At 40.4% G+C, this 22145-nt stretch overlaps 4 protein-coding genes across 7 annotated transcripts in view; 3 read left to right on the top strand and 1 right to left on the bottom strand.

Moving 5' to 3' along the window:
- adnp2b (ADNP homeobox 2b) overlaps nt 1-22145 on the bottom strand; it is a 177797-nt gene that overhangs the window by 14205 nt on the left and 141447 nt on the right. The gene's annotated exons all lie outside the window — the stretch shown is intronic.
- Nucleotides 691-17831, top strand: atp6v1c1b (ATPase H+ transporting V1 subunit C1b). Of its 2 annotated transcripts, none has more exons than XM_033974834.2 (13): nt 691-846; nt 1324-1489; nt 1628-1695; nt 1783-1868; nt 3485-3579; nt 3653-3744; nt 4051-4149; nt 4944-5012; nt 5534-5626; nt 5753-5846; nt 6001-6098; nt 16820-16943; nt 17131-17831. In XM_033974834.2, the coding sequence occupies exons 2-13, from the start codon at nt 1358-1360 to the stop codon at nt 17227-17229; spliced, it is 1149 nt and encodes a 382-aa protein (XP_033830725.1). In that variant the 5' UTR covers nt 691-846; nt 1324-1357; the 3' UTR covers nt 17230-17831. The 2 variants fall into 2 exon arrangements, with proteins under 2 accessions (XP_033830725.1, XP_033830722.1); XM_033974831.2 differs by having other exon boundaries at nt 704-846; nt 1341-1489.
- On the top strand, nt 18181-19338 carry si:ch211-215i13.3 (brain and acute leukemia cytoplasmic protein). The gene is made up of 3 exons (XM_033974835.2): nt 18181-18433; nt 18589-18713; nt 19083-19338. Exons 1-3 carry the CDS (start codon nt 18295-18297, stop codon nt 19206-19208), a joined length of 390 nt encoding a protein of 129 aa, XP_033830726.1. The 5' UTR covers nt 18181-18294; the 3' UTR covers nt 19209-19338.
- Nucleotides 20858-22145, top strand: part of spire1a (spire-type actin nucleation factor 1a) — a 43793-nt gene continuing 42505 nt past the window's right edge. For 2 of the 3 annotated variants that reach the window (XM_055225419.1, XM_033974830.2), the window contains exon 1: nt 20858-21303. In XM_055225419.1, coding sequence (XP_055081394.1) covers nt 20952-21303 — 352 coding nt within the window. In that variant the 5' untranslated portion in view covers nt 20858-20951. The remainder of the gene's footprint in view (nt 21304-22145) is intronic. The other variant, XR_008648892.1, reaches the window with a different exon arrangement.

Below are 22145 nucleotides of genomic sequence, written 5' to 3'. Positions count from 1 at the left end.
TCACCTGGTTTATGATTATCACTGGAATTACAGTGTATATATCCACATGAAACAAAAACTTGGATTAATTAAATAAAAGTTCAGTGTTTTCTTTTTTCACAATAGCTTCAAAAAATGTTCAATTTTTTCCATTCCTAAAGTCATGATCAGCTTAATATAAGTTTGAAGAGCCAAGCTCCAAATATTTCAACATTTGTTTTTGAGCAGCCTATCTTGTCTTTGGCATTGGGAAATGGCACAGATTTTGAACCTATATTATCAAAATTGTTTCACATGTCATGAATTTGCTTATACTGACAGAAAAGACAATTAACTCTGTGCCAGTTTTTGTGTCACATGGATAGGCCAAGTAATTACAGAGATATTAACCATAAGTCAGACAAGTACATACAACTCTAACTTGCCCTCCGGCTCAATTTTTAACTATATGATGTCATGTAAACCCAACCTTCTAAAACATTCAAATATGGCAATCTGCATATTGTAATTGGTGGCCTATAAATTCATGTGAAAATGGTTGACAGTTAGGATTTAGCATAGTAGATGTATTATCCAGGCCCGTCCATCAGTGGCCTGTAATGTGAATATTTTTTATTTATGATATTTCTTGACATCAATTTTCTATTTTAAACTCTATAATTTTAACTCCGCCCACCAAAGTGCCCGCAACAGGCTTTGCGCATGCGCAGCATGTCTCCAACGATCAGCTGACCCTGTGAGATGCTTTGCTGTCGAAGGATCTTTTAAGCCGAAAACCTGTCAATATATCCGCGCAATGCACGAGAAGACGGTTCAGATTAATTAAAACAATCGACACGGATTAAACACTGAAACTACTCTATTTAGGTAGGTTAAAAACAAAGCAAATATTGATGTCGTGATGACGTTGTGCACGAGCATCAACAGAAAGCTGCTCCATTAGCTGCTGATGGTCTGTTATTTGAAGGGTATCTTTATCCGTAGACGTTTTGACAAATGTTGCCATCTTAAAATTGTATCCATTTAATTTTAAAAATGCCTTGTTTTATTGATTCCTTGACCATGTTGTTGTTCGTTCCTCCTAACACCCTGGTCATGTGACAGTGTATCAGCAGACTCGTACAGTGGGGCCTCAGCCATGTCTGTCACAACTACACACTATGGACAAGAACTCACATTCAAACTGTAAAAGAGGAAATGCCATTTATGTTCATTTTAGATCAAGCAGACTTTTATCTGTTTGGTCATTTTAATTTGCTTATACAGTAGAAAGTCATAAGCCGGATTGTGGAACATTTCATAATTTCAAATGTTCAAATCTAAAATATGTCTTGACATTGACAGGCTTTTCCAGTGCATAGACTTCTAAACCACTACCATGACTGAATTCTGGTTGATCTCAGCACCAGGGGAGAAAACATGCCAACAGACCTGGGACAAGCTGATGATGGCTACCACTCGCACAAACAACCTGTCAACCAACAACAAGTTTAACATCCCGGACCTGAAGGTTGTCTTCTACTGTGATGTTAAATTCTTGACATTGTTTTAAAAGCATGAACTCTGTTCTGAACAGATTAGTCCTTTAGACAAAAGAAGAACTGAATATAGAACATTATTTTTATCATTCATTATTCCTTTATTACAGGTGGGAACATTAGATGTCTTGGTTGGTTTGTCAGATGAACTAGCTAAATTGGATACCTTTGTAGAAAGGTAAATCTTAATTTTATGTTATATGTAATAATATATGGTGAGCTTCATATTCACTTGTGTGCAATGTCTACTTTTGATGGGTCTCAGTGTGGTGAAGAAGGTGGCCCAGTACATGGCAGATGTTCTGGAGGACAGCAGGGACAAAGTTCAAGAAAACCTATTGGCTAATGGAGGTAATTCATGAAGCATCTTACTAAAAGGATTTACAGTTGAAACCAGAAGTTTACATACACTATATAAAAAGACACATATGCTTTTTTTTCCTCACTATCTGACATGAAATCAGACCTGTTTTAGGTAAATTAGGATTACCAAAATGATTTCTATTTAATGAAACATTGTCTCAAAAAAACCCTGACATGCAGCAATTTTTCAGAGTCAGATGTTTACATACATTTCATTAATTTAGCTTTAAACCATATGACTTGGTTCAAACGTTTTGGATATCTTTCCACAAGCTTCTCACAATAGTTGTAAGGAATTTTGGCCCATTCCTCCTGACAGAACTGGTTTAACTGAGCTCTCTTGGTTGGCCATCTTGCTCGTACATGCCTTTTCAGATCTGCCCATAAAGTTTCAATAGGATTGAGATCAGGACTTTGTGACAGCCTCTCTGAAACATTAACTTTGTTATCTGTAAGACACTTGGCAATATTTGAGTCATTTTCTATTTGGACGAGTCATTTTCCATTTGGAAGACCCATTTGTGCCAAAGCTTTAACTTCTTGGCTGATGTCTTGAGGTGTTGCTTTAGTATTATGCATAATGTTCTTTCCTCATGATGCCATCTATTTTGTGAATTGCACCAGGCCCTCCTGCAGTAAAACAACTCCATAACCCCCATATTTCACAGTTGGGATGGTGTTCTCAGGCTTGCAAATTTCCCCGTTTTTCCTCCAAACGTAATGAAGCTCATTATGGCCAAACAGTTACATTTTTGTTTCGTCCAGGACCACAGGACATGTCTCCAAAAATTAAGGTCTTTGTCCCTTTGTGCATTTGCAAACTGTAATCTGGCCTTTTTGTTTCTTTTGGAGTAATGGCTTTTCCTACAGAGTGGCCTTTCAGCCCATGTCAGTACAGTACTCGTTTCACTGTGGATAATGACACACTCTTACCAGCTTCAGCAGCATCTTCACAAGGTCTTTTGCTTTTGTTCTTGGGTTGATATGCACATTTCAGACCAAAGCACATTCATCTCTGGGACACAGAACCCATCTCCTTCCTGAGTGGTGTGATTGCTGCACATTCACATGGTGTACTTCTGTATAATTGTTTGAACAGATGAATGTTGCACCTTCAGGTGTCTGAAAATTGCACCCAAGGATGAACCAAACTTGTGCAAGTCCACAGTTCTCTTCCTGATATCTTGGATGTTTTTTTTTTTTGTTTTTTTTACTTTCCCATGATGTTACACAAAGAAGCAGTGTGTTTCAGGTGTGTCTTCAATTACATCCACAGGTGTCTCTCTAATTAACTAAATGTTGTCAATAAACCTATCAAAACCTTCGAAGACATTCCCAAATTGTTTAAGTGCATAGTAATCTTACTGTATGTAAACTTCTGACTCTGAAGAAAGTAATGGGAATTCTTCTCTCATTATTCTTGCATTTAGCAAATACAAATAATTTTGGTAATCCTAACAGACCTGAAACAGTAAAAGTTTAGTCTGATTTCATGTCAGACAGTGAGAAAAAAAAGATACAGTTGAAACCAGAAGTTCAACTATATCTGCCAAATGCAGTAGGGTTTTGAATCAACCCTTGCATATCTTTTCTTCTGTCTGTAGTTGATTTGGTAACTTACATCACAAGATTTCAGTGGGACATGGCCAAATATCCCATCAAACAATCTCTGAAGAACATATCAGAAATCATCTCCAAGGTAGGCAAAATTTGCTATGCCTAAGCTACTGAAACTATTTATTATTTATTATTTGATCACTTTTTCTCTGTAGCAAGCAATGCAAATTGACAATGACCTAAAGGCTCGAGCTTCAGCTTACAACAACCTGAAAGGAAATTTGCAGAATTTAGAGAGAAAAAATGCGTAAGTACTTGAAATTCAATTAAATTGAATTTCTCTTCTGGTAATGCATTGTCCCTTTTTATTTAACTTTTTGTTTGAGCATTTCAGTTTTGTTAAATAATGCAAATTAAAAATCACTGTAGATTTTTGAGTTGCAATAGATTGAATGCTGTCTTGATTTAGGACACCATCTTGTGGTGTAATAGTGTATAGCAGACTGTTGCCTTAAGATTACAAAAACACAAATATTATAACATGTTTGTAATACTACAAGTTGGTTGTTTTTAATGTTTTGTAACTTTTTGGTTTTGTTGTTTCTCTCTTTAGCGGGAGCTTGTTGACCAGGAGTTTGGCTGACATAGTGAAGAAAGAGGACTTTGTATTGGACTCCGAGTACCTGATTACTATGCTGGTTGTCGTCCCTAAGTTAGTATATTATGCAACACAGATACATATTGTTTGTTATTATTTGCTGTTTATAAATATTTAAAGTAAGTATGATTTATTTGTCATTTGTATGCATCTACCCAATTACATTCCACATTATCAGTGAGCATACTATATCCATAGGGAAGCAGTGTAAATGGAGGACTCACTTGATGCGGAAGCTTAACTTTTAATGTGTTCTCAAACATTTTAAACAATTTTTTGCTTTTAGCTTTAGAGTCTGTTGACATTTTCATTTATTTGTTGATTTTATGGGTTGTCTGTGATAAACAAGAACAGTCTAAACCATGTAGTCAAAGTGTATGGTAAAATCAGTGGTGTTCAGATGACCTGTGTGTGGAGACAAAGGGTGCTCCAAAAGACTAACGCCATACTGAGCAGTCTAACCATGTGCTGTGCTCGCAGTTTGTGCAAATGCCCTCAGGGGAGACGATATGTCACCCTACAACAAAAGACCAATCACTAAGATAAATCTTATGTTCCTTCTGCATTAAAACATTTAAATGGAAAGTAAATGCTAATGTGTTCCCTGATGCACTGAGGTTTGAATGTATGGTGTATGTACATGATTTTATTACCAGAGATCATCAGACAGACATTATTTTAACCAGAGATCTGGGATCTAAATTGCCCTTTGGGATTAATAAAGTTGCTGATTGATTGATTCAATGACATTAGTCATGTGTGCCTTTTGTAGTTAAAAAAATATCATGTTATTTGGTTTATTAGGTACATGTAAAGTAACTTTTTTTTTATTTTTTTATTTTTTTTAGAACTGGTTATGCTGAGTGGCAGAAGACTTACGAAACTCTGTCAGAAATGGTGGTACCCCGTTCAACAAAGTGAGGAATACTTATTATATTATACTTATTAACGAATATAGTATGTTTTTTTTTTTTTTATTTCTGAAGAAGATTGAAATTTTGTAGTTGACCTGTAAAATCCAAATGACCCATATTAAAATATATAAACATGGTGGAACTGCAAAGTACGCTTAACATTTACCTATAATACAGTCAGAGAATATTTGGAGATTTGGGACAATGGATGGAAATTAGCCTTTGGCTATAATCCGGTGTATTTACATTCAGGTTGAATCATGGCTGTTCATTAACATACATGGTTCCAAACAAATAAATAAATAAATTTTGATCTCATCGTCAGCATATAATGTAGCAGCAAAAAGGAATAGTCTGAAATAATACACAGTAATGTACTGTAGTTGTGTCCTTGAGCAAGACATCATCACCATGCCATGCCATAATGGAATGAATGAATAAAGGTCTACTATTATTTTTTTTTATAATTTTCTAGAGCGTTATAGCTAACCATGATGTTATTTTACCATTTTTTTTTACTACAGGCTGCTGTTTGAGGACAATGAGAGTGGTCTGTTCAGTGTTACTCTGTTCAGAAAAGCCATTGATGACTTCAAACACAAAGCCAGAGAAAACAAGTAAATATTGATTTCATCTTACTTAGTTGACTTGGAGACAGAAACTTTATTTTCTGTTGTTGTAGTGAATCTGTGAGCTCATTTCTAACTGAATGTTCACTGGCTATTTTGTGTGCCTTTACTTAGGTTTACTGTGCGTGATTTCCAGTACAATGAGGAGGAAATGAAGGCAGACAAAGAGGAGATGACGCGACTGTCCACCGACAAGAAGAAACAGTTTGTACGAATGCATTTTAACAAAGACCCTGGAGAGGGGTTAAACACAGTAAACTGTGCTAGTCTGTATGAGGGTGATTCAGCTAATAACACATTTGTAAAGTGTGCAGTGCATGTGTTAACAGATATGTAACTTATTTGTTGCTTATTTTAATTAGGGACCATTGGTACGATGGCTCAAAGTGAATTTCAGTGAAGCGTTCATTGCATGGATTCACATAAAAGCCCTTCGCGTGTTTGTGGAATCAGTGCTAAGGTAAGAACACTATTCACCTGTGCTCACTATTTATTATTATTGGCCCTCGCCACTCACGAAGTGATGGCGAGGGGCATTGTTCTTCCTGGGTTTCTTCTTCTTATTGGCCCTCGCCACTCACGAAGTGATGGCGAGGGGCATTGTTCTTCCTGGGTTTCTTCTTCTTATTATTATTATTTTTTTTCTCCCCCTGGGATCGCAATTTTCACCCCCTGAACGTCAACGAAAAGTCTCACATGGGGGTATCAAATCGACCGGCTTGGCAAAAAATTCAAGAAAATATGCATCACGAAAATGACCCACACACACTGGCTCGACAGCGCCACCTAGAAAATTCAAAATTTTAAAATGAATTGGGAGCCGACACGCATTTTTCGCCCTAGCTCGACGAAATTCACACCAGTGATAGAGCTCATGGAGACAAGCAAAAAAGCCAATCATAGTGCGGCCCTAGGACGGACAGGAAGTCGGCTATATTGAATCGAAAATTCGCCAAATTTTTCGCTGCGTGTTTTCAAAACGCTACTAGTCTCAGGTTTTTGGTCCAAATGAGCTCAGATTTCACATGCCACATCCAGACACATGGGTTTTCAAAAGTTATCCACGTTTTCTCCGAATTCCACACGGTTCGCCCGTACGCCGCCACCGAAATGCGCCTTCGTTTCCTGTTTTTTCGATGTCCTCTCACGACCACAGGCATTGCCCTACAGAGCTCACATTCACATCACATATGCGTGATTGGGGCATGAATGGAATGCAATATTAATTTTAATCAAAATGAACACTATAGCGCCCCCTACCATAGGGGTGAAACGCCAACATTATCGGATTCCTACGAAAATCGGGGAATAAATTGGGGGCATGACGTGGACCAAAAAATAATATTATGGGCATAGGTAATTTTTCACACTTGGCCACCAGGGGCGCAAAGACTCCAAAAAAAATGATTTAAAAATGTCTGACACGCACATGCATTGGTCTACACAGCTCAAATTCACATCACACGTGTGATGGGAGGGTATTAATAAAATGGATTATTAATTGTAATAAAAATGAACACTATAGCGCCCCCTATCATAGGGGTGAAATGCCAATATTATCGGATTCCTACGAAATTCAGGGAATATATCAGTGGCATCAGAAGAAACAAAAAATTACATTATGGCCATGAGTCATTTTCCACGGTTGGCCACCAGGGGCGCAAATACTAAAAAAAAAAATCATAAAACAATTTCTGACACGCACATGCATTGGTCTACACAGCTCAAATTCACATCACCCGTGTGATATGAGGGTATTAATAAAATGGATTATTAATTGTAATAAAAATGAACACTATAGCGCCCCCTATCATAGGGGTGAAATGCCAATATTATCGGATTCCTACGAAATTCAGGGAATATATCAGTGGCATCAGAAGAAACAAAAAATTACATTATGGCCATGAGTCATTTTCCACGGTTGGCCACCAGGGGCGCAAATACTAAAAAAAAAATCATAAAACAATTTCTGACACGCACATGCATTGGTCTACACAGCTCAAATTCACATCACACGTGTGATGTGAGGGTATTAATAGAATGGAGTATTAATTGTTATCTAAATGAACACTATAGCGCCCCCTACAGTATTGGTAAAATACACAACTTTGTCCGATTGGCATGAAACTTGGGGAGATAATTGTGGGCATTAAAAGGGTCAAAAAAGTCCATTACACCATACCTGTATTATGTACACGGTTGCCGGTGCAAAGCCACAGACCCCTCTCATATAGAGTCAGAGCCACACAGCTCAGGGCCACACTGCATATTAACATTGTTCTTCGTTTTTCCGCCAAAACAATCGCATTTTTCACCCCCTGAACATTCACGAAAAGTCTCACATGGGGGTATAGAATCGACCGGCTCGGCAAAAAATTTCATAAAATTGGTGTCGGGAAAATGTCCCATGCCCCCTGACTCGACGGCGCCACCTAAAAATTCACCCCTATGGGAGAGGAGCCTGGTTTATTTTGGAAAACACACACAAAAAGAAGAACAGTGATAGAGAATGGTAGGACAAGCATAAATATGAATTGAAGCACTGCTCTATGACAGACAGGAAGTCGGCCATTTTGGATCAAAAATTCGCCACTTCATTCGCAGCGTGTTTTCAAAACGCTACTAGTCTCAGGTTTTTGGTCCAAATGAGCTCAGATTTCACATGCCACATCCAGACACATGGGTTTTCAAAAGTTATCCACGTTTTCTACAAATTCCACACGGTTCGCCCGTACGCCGCCACCGAAATGCGCCTTCGTTTCCTGTTTTTTCGATGTCCTCTCACGACCACAGGCATTGCCCTACAGAGCTCACATTCACATCACATATGCGAGATTGGGGCATTAATGGAATGCAATATTAATTTTAATCAAAATGAACACTATAGCGCCCCCTACCATAGGGGTGAATCGCCAACATTATCCAATTCCTATGAAATTTGGGGCATCAATTCATGGTCTCAGAAGAAACAAAAAATTACATTATGGCCATGGGTTATTTTCCACTGTTGGCCACCAGGGGCGCAAAGAATTGAAAAGAAATTGGCACTTGGCACTTTGACTTGCATGTCTATGAATTATATCTACTCCTAGGTTTTTCATCCGAATTACATCAAACTCCACATACAGCATGTACATATGTCGATTGTCAATAATCATCCACGTTTTGGGGATATTCTTTATGGTTCATGAGTAGGATGCCCTCAAAATATGACTTCGTCATTGGATTTAAATTCCTACACGACTTTTCCTTAAGTGCAAATGAAACCTGTGTAGTCCTAGGTTTTTCATCCAAATTTCCTCAAACTCCACATACAGCATGTACACATGATTATTGTCAATAATCATCCACGTTTTGGGGATATTCTTTCTGGTTTATGCACAGCACACTGTCAAAATATGACTGCTTTCCTGCATATTTGATTCCCTCTCACAGACACGTGGATCAGACTAAAAAGCTCAAATTCTAATCACTGATGCGGATTAAAACTGTGAATAGAGAACCATTATAAACATGTGGCCAGTGACCTCCATAGCGCCCCCTACTGTACAGGTAAAAAACACAACTTTGTCCGATTGGCATGAAAGTTGGTGATATCATTGTGGACCTCAAAAGAGGCAAAAAAGTCCATTACACCATACCTGTATTGTGCACGAGGTTGCCGGTTCAACGCCGTGGACCTCCATTATAATGTGTTGGTCACACATATTTATATAGAAACTGTGTGAAGGGGGCAGATTGCGGCCGTGGGGTGGCCAGGCAGGGAAAATGGTGCGTGGGGGGCGGAGGCCGGCCCCGGGCGGTCGCGTGGGGGGGCGGTCGCGCGGGGGGCGAGGGCCATCATCGCCGCTTGCGGCTTTAATTATTATTGGCCCTCGCCACTCACGAAGTGATGGCGAGGGGCATTGTTCTTCCTGGGTTTCTTCTTCTTATTATTATTATTTTTTTTCCCCCCCTGGGATCGCAATTTTCACCCCCTGAACGTCAACGAAAAGTCTCACATGGGGGTATCAAATCGACCGGCTTGGCAAAAAATTCAAGAAAATATGCATCACGAAAATGACCCACGCACACTGGCTCGACAGCGCCACCTAGAAAATTCAAAATTTTAAAATGAATTGGGAGCCGACACGCATTTTTCGCCCTAGCTTGACGAAATTCACACCAGTGATAGAGCTCATGCAGACAAGCAAAAAAGCCAATCATAGTGTGGCCCTAGGACGGACAGGAAGTCGGCTATATTGAATCGAAAATTCGCCAAATTTTTCGCAGCGTGTTTTCAAAACGCTACTAGTCTCAGGTTTTTGGTCCAAATGAGCTCAGATTTCACATGCCACATCCACACACATGGGTTTTCAAAAGTTATCCACGTTTTCTCCAAATTCCACACGGTTCGCCCGTACGCCGCCACCGAAATATGCCTTCGTTTCCTGTTTTTTCGATGTCCTCTCACGACCACAGGCATTGCCCTACAGAGCTCACATTCACATCACATATGCGAGATTGTGGCATGAGCGGAATGCAATATTAATTTTAATCAAAATGAACACTATAGCGCCCCCTACCATAGGGGTGAAACGCAAACATTATCGGATTCCTACGAAATTCGGGAAATAAATTGGGGGCATGACGAGGACCAAAAAATAATATTACGGGCATAGGTTATTTTTCACACTTGGCCACCAGGGGCGCAAAGACTCCAAAAAAAATCATTTAAAAATGCCTGACACGCACATGCATTGGTCTACACAGCTCAAATTCACATTACACGTGTGATATGAGGGTATTAATAAAATGGATTATTAATTGTAATAAAAATGAACACTATAGCGCCCCCTACCATAGGGGTGAAACGCCAACATTATCGGATTCCTACGAAATTCGGGGAATAAATCAGTGGCATCACAAGAAACAAAAAATTACATTATGGCCATGACTCATTTTCCACGGTTGGCCACCAGGGGCGCAAATACTAAAAAAAAAAATCATAAAAAAATTTCTGACACGCACATGCATTGGTCTACACAGCTCAAATTCACATCACACGTGTGATGTGAGGATATTAATAAAATGGATTATTAATTGTAATAAAAATGAACACTATAGCGCCCCCTACCATAGGGGTGAAACGCCAACATTATCGGATTCCTACGAAATTCGGGGAATAAATCAATGGCATCAGAAGAAACAAAAAATTACATTATGGCCATGAGTCATTTTCCACGGTTGGCCACCAGGGGCGCAAATACTAAAAAAAAATCCTTAAAAAATTTCTTACACGCACATACATGGTTCTAGACAGCTGAAATTCTCATCACACATGTGATATCAGGGTATTAATAGAATGCACTATTAATTGTTATGTAAATGAACACTATAGCGCCCCCTACAGTATTGGTAAAATACACAACTTTGTCCGATTGGCATGAAACTTGGGGAGATAATTGGGGGCATTAAAAGGGTCAAAAAAGTCAATTACACCATACCTGTATTATGTACGTGGTTGCCGGTGCAAAGCCACAGACCCCTCTCATATAGAGTCAGGGCCACACAGCTCAGGGCCACACTGCATATTAACATTGTTCTTCGTTTTTCTGCCAAAACAATCGCATTTTTCACCCCTTGAACATTCACGAAAAGTCTCACATGGGGGTATAGAATCGTCCGGCTCTGCGAAAAATTTAATAAAATTGGTGTCGGCAAAATGTCCCATGCCCCCTGACTCGACGGCGCCACCTAAAATTTCACCCCTATGGGAGAGGAGCCTGGTTTATTTTGGAAAACACACACAAAAATCAGAACAGTGATAGAGAATGGGGGGACAAGCATAAATATGAATTGAAGCACTGCTCTATGACAGACAGGAAGTCGGCTATATTGAATCGAAAATTCGCCAAATTTTTCGTTGCGTATTTTCAAAACCCTACTAGTCTCAGGTTTTTGGTCCAAATGAGCTCAGATTTCACATGCCGCATCCAGACACATGGGTTTTCAAAAGTTATCCACGTTTTCTCCAAATTCCACACGGTTCGCCCGTACGCCGCCACCGAAATACGCCTTCGTTTCCTGTTTTTTCGATGTCCTCTCACGACCACAGGCATTGCCCTACAGAGCTCACATTCACATCACATATGCGAGATTGTGGCATGAGTGGAATGCAATATTAATTTTAATCAAAATGAACACTATAGCGCCCCCTACCATAGGGGTGAAACGCAAACATTATCGGATTCCTACGAAATTTGGGGAATAAATTGGGGGCATGACGTGGACCAAAAAATTATATTACGGGCATACGTCATTTTTCACACTTGGCCACCAGGGGCGCAAAGACTCCAAAAAAAATCATTTAAAAATGTCTGACACGCACATGCATTGGTCTACACAGCTCAAATTCACATCACACGTGTGATATGAGGGTATTAATAAAATGGATTATTAATTGTAATAAAAATGAACACTATAGCGCCCCCTACCATAGGGGTGAAACGCCAACATTATCGGATTCCTACGAAATTCGGGGAATAAATCAATGGCATCAGAAGAAACAAAAAATTACATTATGGCCATGAGTCATTTTCCACGGTTGGCCACCAGGGGCGCAAATACTAAAAAAAAAATCATTAAAAAATTTCTTACACGCACATACATGGTTCTAGACAGCTGAAATTCTCATCACACATGTGATATCAGGGTATTAATAGAATGCACTATTAATTGTTATGTAAATGAACACTATAGCGCCCCCTACAGTATTGGGAAAATACACAACTTTGTCCGATTGGCATGAAACTTGGGGAGATAATTGTGAGCATTAAAAGGGTCAAAAAAGTCCATTACACCATACCTGTATTATGTACACGGTTGCCGGTGCAAAGCCACAGACCCCTCTCATATAGAGTCAGGGCCACACAGCCCAGGACCACACTGCATATTAACATTGTTCTTCGTTTTTCCGCCAAAACAATCGCATTTTTCACCCCCTGAACATTCACGAAAAGTCTCACATGGGGGTATAGAATCGACCGGCTCTGCGAAAAATTTCATAAAATTGGTGTCGGCAAAATGTCCCATGCCCCCTGACTCGACGGCGCCACCTAAAATTTCACCCCTATGGGAGAGGAGTCTAGTTTATTTTGGAAAACACATACAAAAATCAGAACAGTGATAGAGAATGGGGGGACAAGCATAAATATGAATTGAAGGACTGCTCTATGACAGACAGGAAATCGGCCATTTTGGATCAAAAATTCGCCGCTTCATTCGCAGCGTGTTTTCAAAACGCTACTAGTCTCAGGTTTTTGGTCCAAATGAGCTCAGATTTCACATGCCACATCCAGACACATGGGTTTTCAGAAGTTATCCACGTTTTCTCCAAATTCCACACGGTTCGCCCGTACGCCGCCACCGAAATACGCCTTCGTTTCCTGTTTTTTCGATGTCCTCTCACGACCACAGGCATTGCCCTACAGAGCTCACATTCACATCACATATGCGAGATTGGGGCATGAATGGAATGCAATATTAATTTTAATCAAAATAAACACTATAGCGCCCCCTACCATAGGGGTGAATCGCCAACATTATCGGATTCCTTTGAAATTCGGGGAATAAATCGGTGGCATCAGAAGAAACAAAAAATTACATTATGGCCATGAGTCATTTTCCACGTTTGGCCACCAGGGGCGCGAATACTCAAAAAAAAAAAAACATTAAAAAATTTCTTACACGCACATACGTGGTTCTAGACAGCTGAAATTCTCATCACAAATGTGATATCAGGGTATTAATAGAATGCACTATTAATTGTTATCTAAATGAACACTATAGCGCCCTCTACAGTATTGGTAAAATACTCAACTTTGTCCGATTGGCATGAAACTTGGAGAGATAATTGTGGGCATTAAAAGGGGCAAAAAAGTCAATTACACCATACCTGTATTATGTACGCGGTTGCCGGTTCAACGCCTTGCACAGCCATTGTAATGTGTTAGTCACACATATTTATATAGAAACTGTGTGAAGGGGGGCGGATTGCGGCCGTGGGGTGGCCGGGCGGGGAAAATGGTGCGTGGGGGCAGTGGCTGGCATCGGGCGGTCGCAATGGGGGGCGGTCGCGCAGGGGGCGGTCGCACGGGGGGCGGTCGCACGGGGGGCGAGGGCCATCATCGCCGCTTGCGGCTTTAATTATTATTATTTTTTTTCCCCCCCTGGGATCGCAATTTTCACCCCCTGAACGTCGAAAAAAAGTCTCACATGGGGGTATCAAATCGACCGGCTTGGCAAAAAATTCAAGAAAATATGCATCACGAAAATGACCCACACACACTGGCTCGACAGCGCCACCTAGAAAATTCAAAAATTTAAAATGAATTGGGAGCCGACACGCATTTTTCGCCCTAGCTTGACGAAATTCACACCAGTGATAGAGCTCATGGAGACAAGCAAAAAAGCCAATCATAGTGCGGCCCTAGGACGGACAGGAAGTCGGCTATATTGAATCGAAAATTCGCCAAATTTTTCGCTGCATGTTTTCAAAACGCTACTAGTCTCAGGTTTTTGGTCCAAATGAGCTCAGATTTCACATGCCACATCCAGACACATGGGTTTTCAAAAGTTATCCACGTTTTCTCCAAATTCCACACGGTTCGCCCGTACGCCGCCACCGAAATATGCCTTCGTTTCCTGTTTTTTCGATGTCCTCTCACGACCACAGGCATTGCCCTACAGAGCTCACATTCACATCACATATGCGAGATTGGGGCATGAATGGAATGCAATATTAATTTTAATCAAAATGAACACTATAGCGCCCCCTACCATAGGGGTGAAACGCAAACATTATCGGATTCCTACGAAATTCGGGGAATAAATTGGGGGCATGACGTGGACCAAAAAATAATATTACAGGCATAGGTAAGTTTTCACACTTGGCCACCAGGGGCGCAAAGACTCCAAAAAAAATTATTTAAAAATGTCTGACACGCACATGCATTGGTCTACACAGCTCAAATTCACATCACACGTGTGATGTGAGGGTATTAATAAAATGGATTATTAATTGTAATAAAAATGAACACTATAGCGCCCCCTACCATAGGGGTGAAAGCCAACATTATCGGATTCCTTCGACATTCGGGTAATAAATCGGTGGCATCAGATGACACAAAAAATTACATTATGGCTATGAGTAATTTTCCACGGTTGGCCACCAGGGGCGCAAATACTAAAAAAAAAATCATTAAAAAATTTCTGACACGCACATGCATTGGTCTACACAGCTCAAATTCACATCACACGTGTGATATCAGGGTATTAATAGAATGCACTATTAATTGTTATCTAAATGAACACTATAGCGCCCCCTACAGTATTGGTAAAATACACAACTTTGTCCAATATGCATGAAACTTGGGGAGATAATTGGGGGCATTAAAAGGAGCAAAAAAGTCAATTATACCATATCTGTATTATGTACGTGGTTGCCGGTGCAAAGCCACAGACCCCTCTCATATAGAGTCAGAGCCACAGAGCCCAGGGCCACACTGCATATTAACATTGTTCTTCGTTTTTCCGCCAAAACAATCGCATTTTTCACCCCCTGAACATTCACGAAAAGTCTCACATGGGGGTATAGAAATTTCATAAAATTGGTGTCGGCAAAATGTCCCATGCCCCCTGACTCGACGGCGCCACCTAAAATTTCACCCCTATGGGAGAGGAGCCTGGTTTATTTTGGAAAACACACACAAAAATCAGAACAGTGATAGAGAATGGGAGGACAAGCATAAATATGAATTGAAGCACTGCTCTATGACAGACAGGAAGTCGGCCATTTTGGATAAAAAATTCGCCACTTCATTCGCAGCCTGTTTTCAAAACGCTACTAGTCTCAGGTTTTTGGTCCAAATGAGCTCAGATTTCACATGCCACATCCAGACACATGGGTTTTCAGAAGTTATCCACGTTTTCTCCGAATTCCACACGGTTCGCCCGTACGCCGCCACCGAAATACGCCTTCGTTTCCTGTTTTTTCAATGTCCTCTCATGACCACAGGCATTGCCCTACAGAGCTCAAATTCACATCACATATGCGAGATTGGGCCTTGAATGGAATGCAATATTAATTTTAATCAAAATAAACACTATAGCGCCCCCTACCATAGAGGTGAAATGCCAACATTATCCAATTCCTATGAAATTTGGCGCATCAATTCATGGTCTCAGAAGAAACAAAAAATTACATTATGGCCATGGGTTATTTTCCACTGTTGGCCACCAGGGGCGCAATGAATTGAAAAGAAATTGGCACTTGGCACTTTGACTTGCATGTCTATGAATCACATCTACTCCTAGGTTTTTCATCCAAATTACATCAAACTCCACATACAGCATGTACATATGTCGATTGTCAATAATCATCCACGTTTTGGGGATATTCTTTATGGTTCATGAGTAGGATGCCCTCAAAATATGACTTTGTCATTGGATTCAAATTCCTACACGACTTTTCCTTAAGTGCAAATGAAACCTGTGTAGTCCTAGGTTTTTCATCCAAATTTCCTCAAACTCCACATACAGCATGTACACATGATTATTGTCAATAATCATCGACATTTTGGGGATATTCTTTCTGGTTTATGCACAGCACACTGTCAAAATATGACTGCTTTCCTGCATATTTGATTCCCTCTCACAGACACGTGGATCAGACTAAAAAGCTCAAATTCTAATCACTGATGCGGATTAAAACTGTGAATAGAGAACCATTATAAACATGTGGCCAGTGACCTCCATAGCGCCCCCTACTGTACAGGTAAAAAACTCAACTTTGTCCGATTGGCATGAAAGTTGGTGATATCATTGTGGACCTCAAAAGAGGCAAAAAAGTCCATTACACCATACCTGTATTGTGCACGAGGTTGCCGGTTCAACGCCGTGGACCTCCATTATAATGTGTTGGTCACACATATTTATATAGAAACTGTGTGAAGGGGGGCAGATTGCGGCCGTGGGGTGGCCAGGCGGGGAAAATGGTGCGTGGGGGCAGTGGCCGGCCCCGGGCGGTCGCATGGGGGGGCGGTCGCGCGGGGGGCGAGGGCCATCATCGCCGCTTGCGGCTTTAATTATTATTATTATTATTTTAATCTTTTATGAAGATTTAGTTTTATTTTGTTTTAGATATGGGCTGCCTGTGAATTTCCAGGCTATGTTGCTTCAACCAAACAAGAAGAACATGAAGAAGTTGAGAGAGGTCCTGTATGACCTGTACAAACATTTGGACAGCAGTGCTGCAATCATTGATGTGAGTTATAGTTTGTTTTTTCTTCTCCTGAGTAATACATTATTTGCTGCTGATACCCATAAACTGACAGAATTTCTGGTTCCAATACTAAAGAGTTTAGTTGTATAACTAAATAGTATTTTTGAATAAACATGTTCTGTTTTGATACAACAACAGAAAATTATAACTGTAAAATATTTTTTTACAGGCCTCTATGGACATCCCAGGGCTAAACTTGAGCCAACAGGAGTATTATCCTTATGTTTACTACAAGATAGACTGCAACTTGCTGGACTTCAAAGTTTAGCTACATTACATTGCCATCTTTTACTGAGTTTTATGTGACAGTTACATGTATATCTGCGCTTTTTAAAACACTTTTCGTTCCTGATATTTCTTATTTTATTGTCTTACATTTTGGGACAAAACCAACATTTTTGTTTGAATGTTTTGACCTGAGCCTGACTGAGAAATGTCCTCCCACTTCACAAATGTTTTGTACATTCCCTGTATTAAAGTTGAGAATTGTGCATTATTATGCAAGTACTTTATTCAAAGTGGCAATTTGCTTTCTATGCTGTAAGGATGGAGAAACTACACGATGATGCATATTTTATTTATTTAATTATTCTAAATGGGTGTGTGTTTTTATTTGTTGTATTTGAGCTCTATGTAAAGACTTTCTGTTTGCTAGTGTTGGCATTTTTGACATTCTATTTAAGCCTGTAAAAATAAAAAAATAAATGTTTGCTTTAATAGGCCCTAATATAAACAAAAGAATAATGCTTGGTGGTTGTAAACTTTTATTATTTATGTATATTGAGCTACAAAAGCCCACTGTCTCACAGTATCTGAAATTGTATTTAAAACTGATATAATACAGTATTAATAAATATTGTATGTGGATAACACTCTGGGCTATTTTGTTATGCTTTTTAAAGGAGCTATGCTACTGGCAAACAATCAATTTGAAGTGGGTAAAATGATCTGTGCTCAAACTTAGCCTTGACTATAAGCAACACAGTTGTAGTTTACACATTTAGGCTCGATAGATTTTATCCTCTAAAAGTTGGTCATCGATTAACAATTTCCTTATTGTATTTAGTCAACATAGTTTTCTAAAAACTTAGTACAGAGACTGCTCTGGGTATCTGCACAGTGGCAGAATGTTGCTGATGCTGCCGTGAGTGACGGAGCGTGGCCACGCCCTCGGCGATGACGCACGCAGTCGCCGCTTGTCAGTCAGTGCGCCGTAATGGACACGGAAACAGGGATGAATATGGAGTAGAAGAGGCTAGGAGGATGGTGCTGTGACACGAAGCGTGCCGCTGGCCATCCCTCGTCAACACTGCTGCTGCAACACCTGCCCTGGATGGTTTTCTCGATGGGTTGTGGGGGGAGTCGGGCAGACGCCATCATCGAGCCTCGGTACCATGAAAGCTGGACCAGAGAAACGGAATCGACGTGGCTGACCAATACCGACGTAGAGACCCCTCTGCCTGTAGCTAACAGTAAGATAATGGGCTTTGTTTCGTTACAGTTGTGTGGCATCACTAATATGCAAATAAAAATGCTGTTTTTATGGGGAACGTTTTAGTGTTGGCATTCTGAAAGCTGTACTCATAACTCCACCAACGACCTGTTCATTGTGCTGTAACTGTCTAAGGCAAGGCCCTGGAGACGAACCTGAAGGAGAAGAGGATGGTAAACACGGGGACCCAGTGTGGGAAGCAGACTCTGGGCCCCACAGGGTCCGGGCACCAGAGGAGAGCCCGACGCTCCCTTAGTGAGGTATGCCCCTCATTTAAACTCTTCCTCTGTCAGAACACAATGGGTAGGCTATGAAAATGCACTAGCCTACTTGTTACACTGATAACAGCTTAACCACAGAAAATTAATGAAACGGTACTTACCTTGAAGAAATAATATGGCAAAACGCAATATTCATGTAGGCTACATAATGTTTAAACATATCTCAACTGCTTTTAGCTTAGAAGCCCAAAATGAACAAACTAATATAAGGTAGTTTTATTCAAAATCACTTCCTGACTTTATAACAACATACAGTGAGGTGGGTGATTAATCTTCATTGACTCTTAAGGTGTTTTCAATGGTGTGACATTTACATGAGCAGAAGTTTAAAAATATGTCTTTTCACAGCAATCCACTCGCGACTCCAAAAGAAGGGCTTCGAAGGAGACCAGTATTTCATGTAAAGATAGCCATCTAGTAAATATCAACACGACTGAAGACACTGAGTCTGGAAACACGTGCGATGGAAGATGAAGTAAAGCCAGAACTCCTTAGAGGATAATGGCCAAAGCTGTTTGCAGTTTGGGTAAACAAGGGACATATATGGTAACAGATTCACGGCTGCTAATCTCAGCGATATACAAAATACCTGCATATGTCTCCATCCAAAGACCTCGGATGCTGCATCTTCGTTGTGCCATTGCAAATGCATGTGTGAGGCAGAGCGCTCCACTGTGCTTTTACCCATGGATGCTTCTGGTGGTCAGGGAGCGAGTCACTGTGTTCTAAATCGAGAGCTAAAGACAGAGCGATTCATATGCACATGATAATCACAAACTGCACATCCAATGTTTATGTGTGAGGCCTTCCTGGAAATAAGCTTAGTTTTGTCAAAAAGAATCTTTTATGAGTGTGATGTGACCAATGATGAGGCTGTTTAATGCCAGAATATGCTGTAAATAATTTACATTCAGAAGAACCCGAAGTGCTGTTTAAGATACTGAAATATGGAGATGTAAAGCCTGAAGTCTTTTCCAGTCTTTGCTGGAAGAAGAGACAAACTCACCCGCATGTGCCTACGCATCATCTTCATTTGTACTGCCCCTGGTTTAAACACTTTTATTACTAGCTGTTCCTTGATTTTTAGTTTCACTATACAGAATTTTATTATTACACATGTGGAGTTGTTCTGTATAATTTGTGAGGCTTACATGAATCTGCATGTAATAATACAGGCAGAAGGTTAAGGCACACAATATGCAGTGACCACCAGATGGCAGTGTTGATTTTTAAAAATATACTATTTGTTTCAAGTTCTCAAGAGACTGCTGCTGTCAACCAGGGGCGGCGCCAGACATCTTTGGTTGGAGGAGCTGAGGGGGTGCTAAGGTCTTTAATGTGGGTGCTCACTTAACATGTTAATTTAGAGCCACCACCATGTTTGAGTCGCTGTTTTAGTTTCCCTGTAGTGATTTATAATGCCTAATTTGGATTTTTAATTTTTTTTAAAAATTGTTGTCTCATTTCAAACACTCTGTCGTTGCCATTTGAATATTTTTCATCAAGATCGGATGTTCTATGAAAGTGGATGTAAAATCTTTGGGGGATCTATGGGAGTTCACTGGGTGTTCTAGGGGAAACTATTGCCCCTTCAAGCCCCCCTACCTCCACCTCCACCCTCAAGCACCCCCTCTTCCACCTCCCTATTAGTGCTGCCCCTGCTGTCAATAATTACTTATAGAAACCATCAGAGTAATAAAAGCTGTTCAGAGCCATCCGCTTTAAAAGTTGTTTTACTGTTATGCTAAATTTGATTGTGTCTTGGGGATGTCTTTGGGGATGTCTGATCTCAATTACCACTTTGGTCTCAAAATAGAAGAAACACTAACAAACTAATTAACATCTGCAATAACACAAACTACTTAAAAATCATGTGGATAGGCCCCATTAACTAACTATATTTATTTGGAAACTTCAAAACATTAGGCAGGAGTTTGGGAGCAAAACAATTAGGCTATTTGGCTTGCTGAATTAAAGAAAATGAAATAGTTTTGCTTTAATTGTAATTGTTCTTTGAGATGTATGGAGGAGTGTGACGCAGAACCCGCCGGCGCTAGGACCCTGCGCTGCTCCTCCTCTCTGAGCCGCCCTATGGAGGCTCTAACCGTCAGTGCAGCAGGTTCAGACAGTCACAGTCAAACCGAGCTGCTATGGTGACGCTCCTGTGATGTGACACGTTACATTCAGAGCTTAAATTAACATACGATGAAGTGAGAAATGGCAAAACGTCCGGGGACAGACGACGGGATGCTGCCTTCACCCACAATTCCCAGGGATTTCGCGGTGGATTTTAACACCGAGGACTTGGGCTGCATGGGCTGCGGAGACGGAGCCGAGGAGGTCTCTCTGGAGGAGATCTTGAGCCTGTACAGCCAGCCCATAAACGAGGAGCAAGCGTGGGCCGTGTGCTATCAATGCTGCCGGACGTTAGCGCAGCAGAAACACCGGCGGAAAAGCTTCAAGTCCAGCGGCGCGACACCTGAAGACTTCCCGCGGAGGATTGAGGGACCCGGGGATGTGGCGCTGGGGAGAGACGGGACTGTCAAACTAGTGTATAAAAACGTTTCAGGTAAATGGGTTATTGAATGCACACACTTGTCTGATTCTGGTAGCTACGCATTTTAAAATCGACGGTTTAACTGACAGGCGGACAGACAGTTAGTTAATTATTTTTGTGCACAGTTCTCCCAGGGCCATACGCAGAGCATCTTCACAAAGAGGCCATGTTGTTGTGGTTCTATGCTTCTGGCCATGTGGTAAATGTGTTTACAGACGATCGATGCGCTTGTTAATAACCCATAAACAGTCTGTAAATCAAATAGAACAAACGCCGCATTGGGCTGTTAATAATTCATAAACAAAGCTTTACCTCACAGGCTGTAGTGTGAGTTTTACAGCATAAACAGCTCTTTGTAGCAGCTTGTCTCCTGCTGACCAATGGGGCTGTAATATCAATGTTTTTAAAAAAATGAGCTCCAGTGGTCCGTTAGCCTCAGTAAACACTGAACCATGTGATTGATTTAAAGTACAAAGCATCCTGGGTACAGACCAAATCAAGATCATAAATCTTAACTGCAGGTTCAACGCAATAACTGGAAAGACAAAGTCTAATATGAGTCAGAAAAGGGTAAATGGTGTTGATTTGAAAAGAATGAGTATAAATTTAAATCTCTTATCACCATCTAGTCATACAGCTAGTGTTAAATGACTAAAGGTCGTTTACATTAGTGCCATGAATATGATGCCCAAATTTAAGTAAATCAACCATAATTTAGGCCTTTTTTTGAAAAATGCTTTGATTACCACATTAAACACATTGATAAACACTTTATATCTAGTACATAGTACTTAAAAAGTTAATCTAAGTTAATTACCAGGATAACTACCCAATAAAATGTTGTCTAAGATGGG

The sequence above is a fragment of the Periophthalmus magnuspinnatus genome, chromosome 11 (assembly GCF_009829125.3).
Source record: "Periophthalmus magnuspinnatus isolate fPerMag1 chromosome 11, fPerMag1.2.pri, whole genome shotgun sequence".
Classification (NCBI taxonomy): Eukaryota; Metazoa; Chordata; class Actinopteri; order Gobiiformes; family Gobiidae; genus Periophthalmus; species Periophthalmus magnuspinnatus.
Note: the sequence above shows the minus strand (reverse complement) of the source record. Positions and strands in the feature narration are given on the sequence as shown.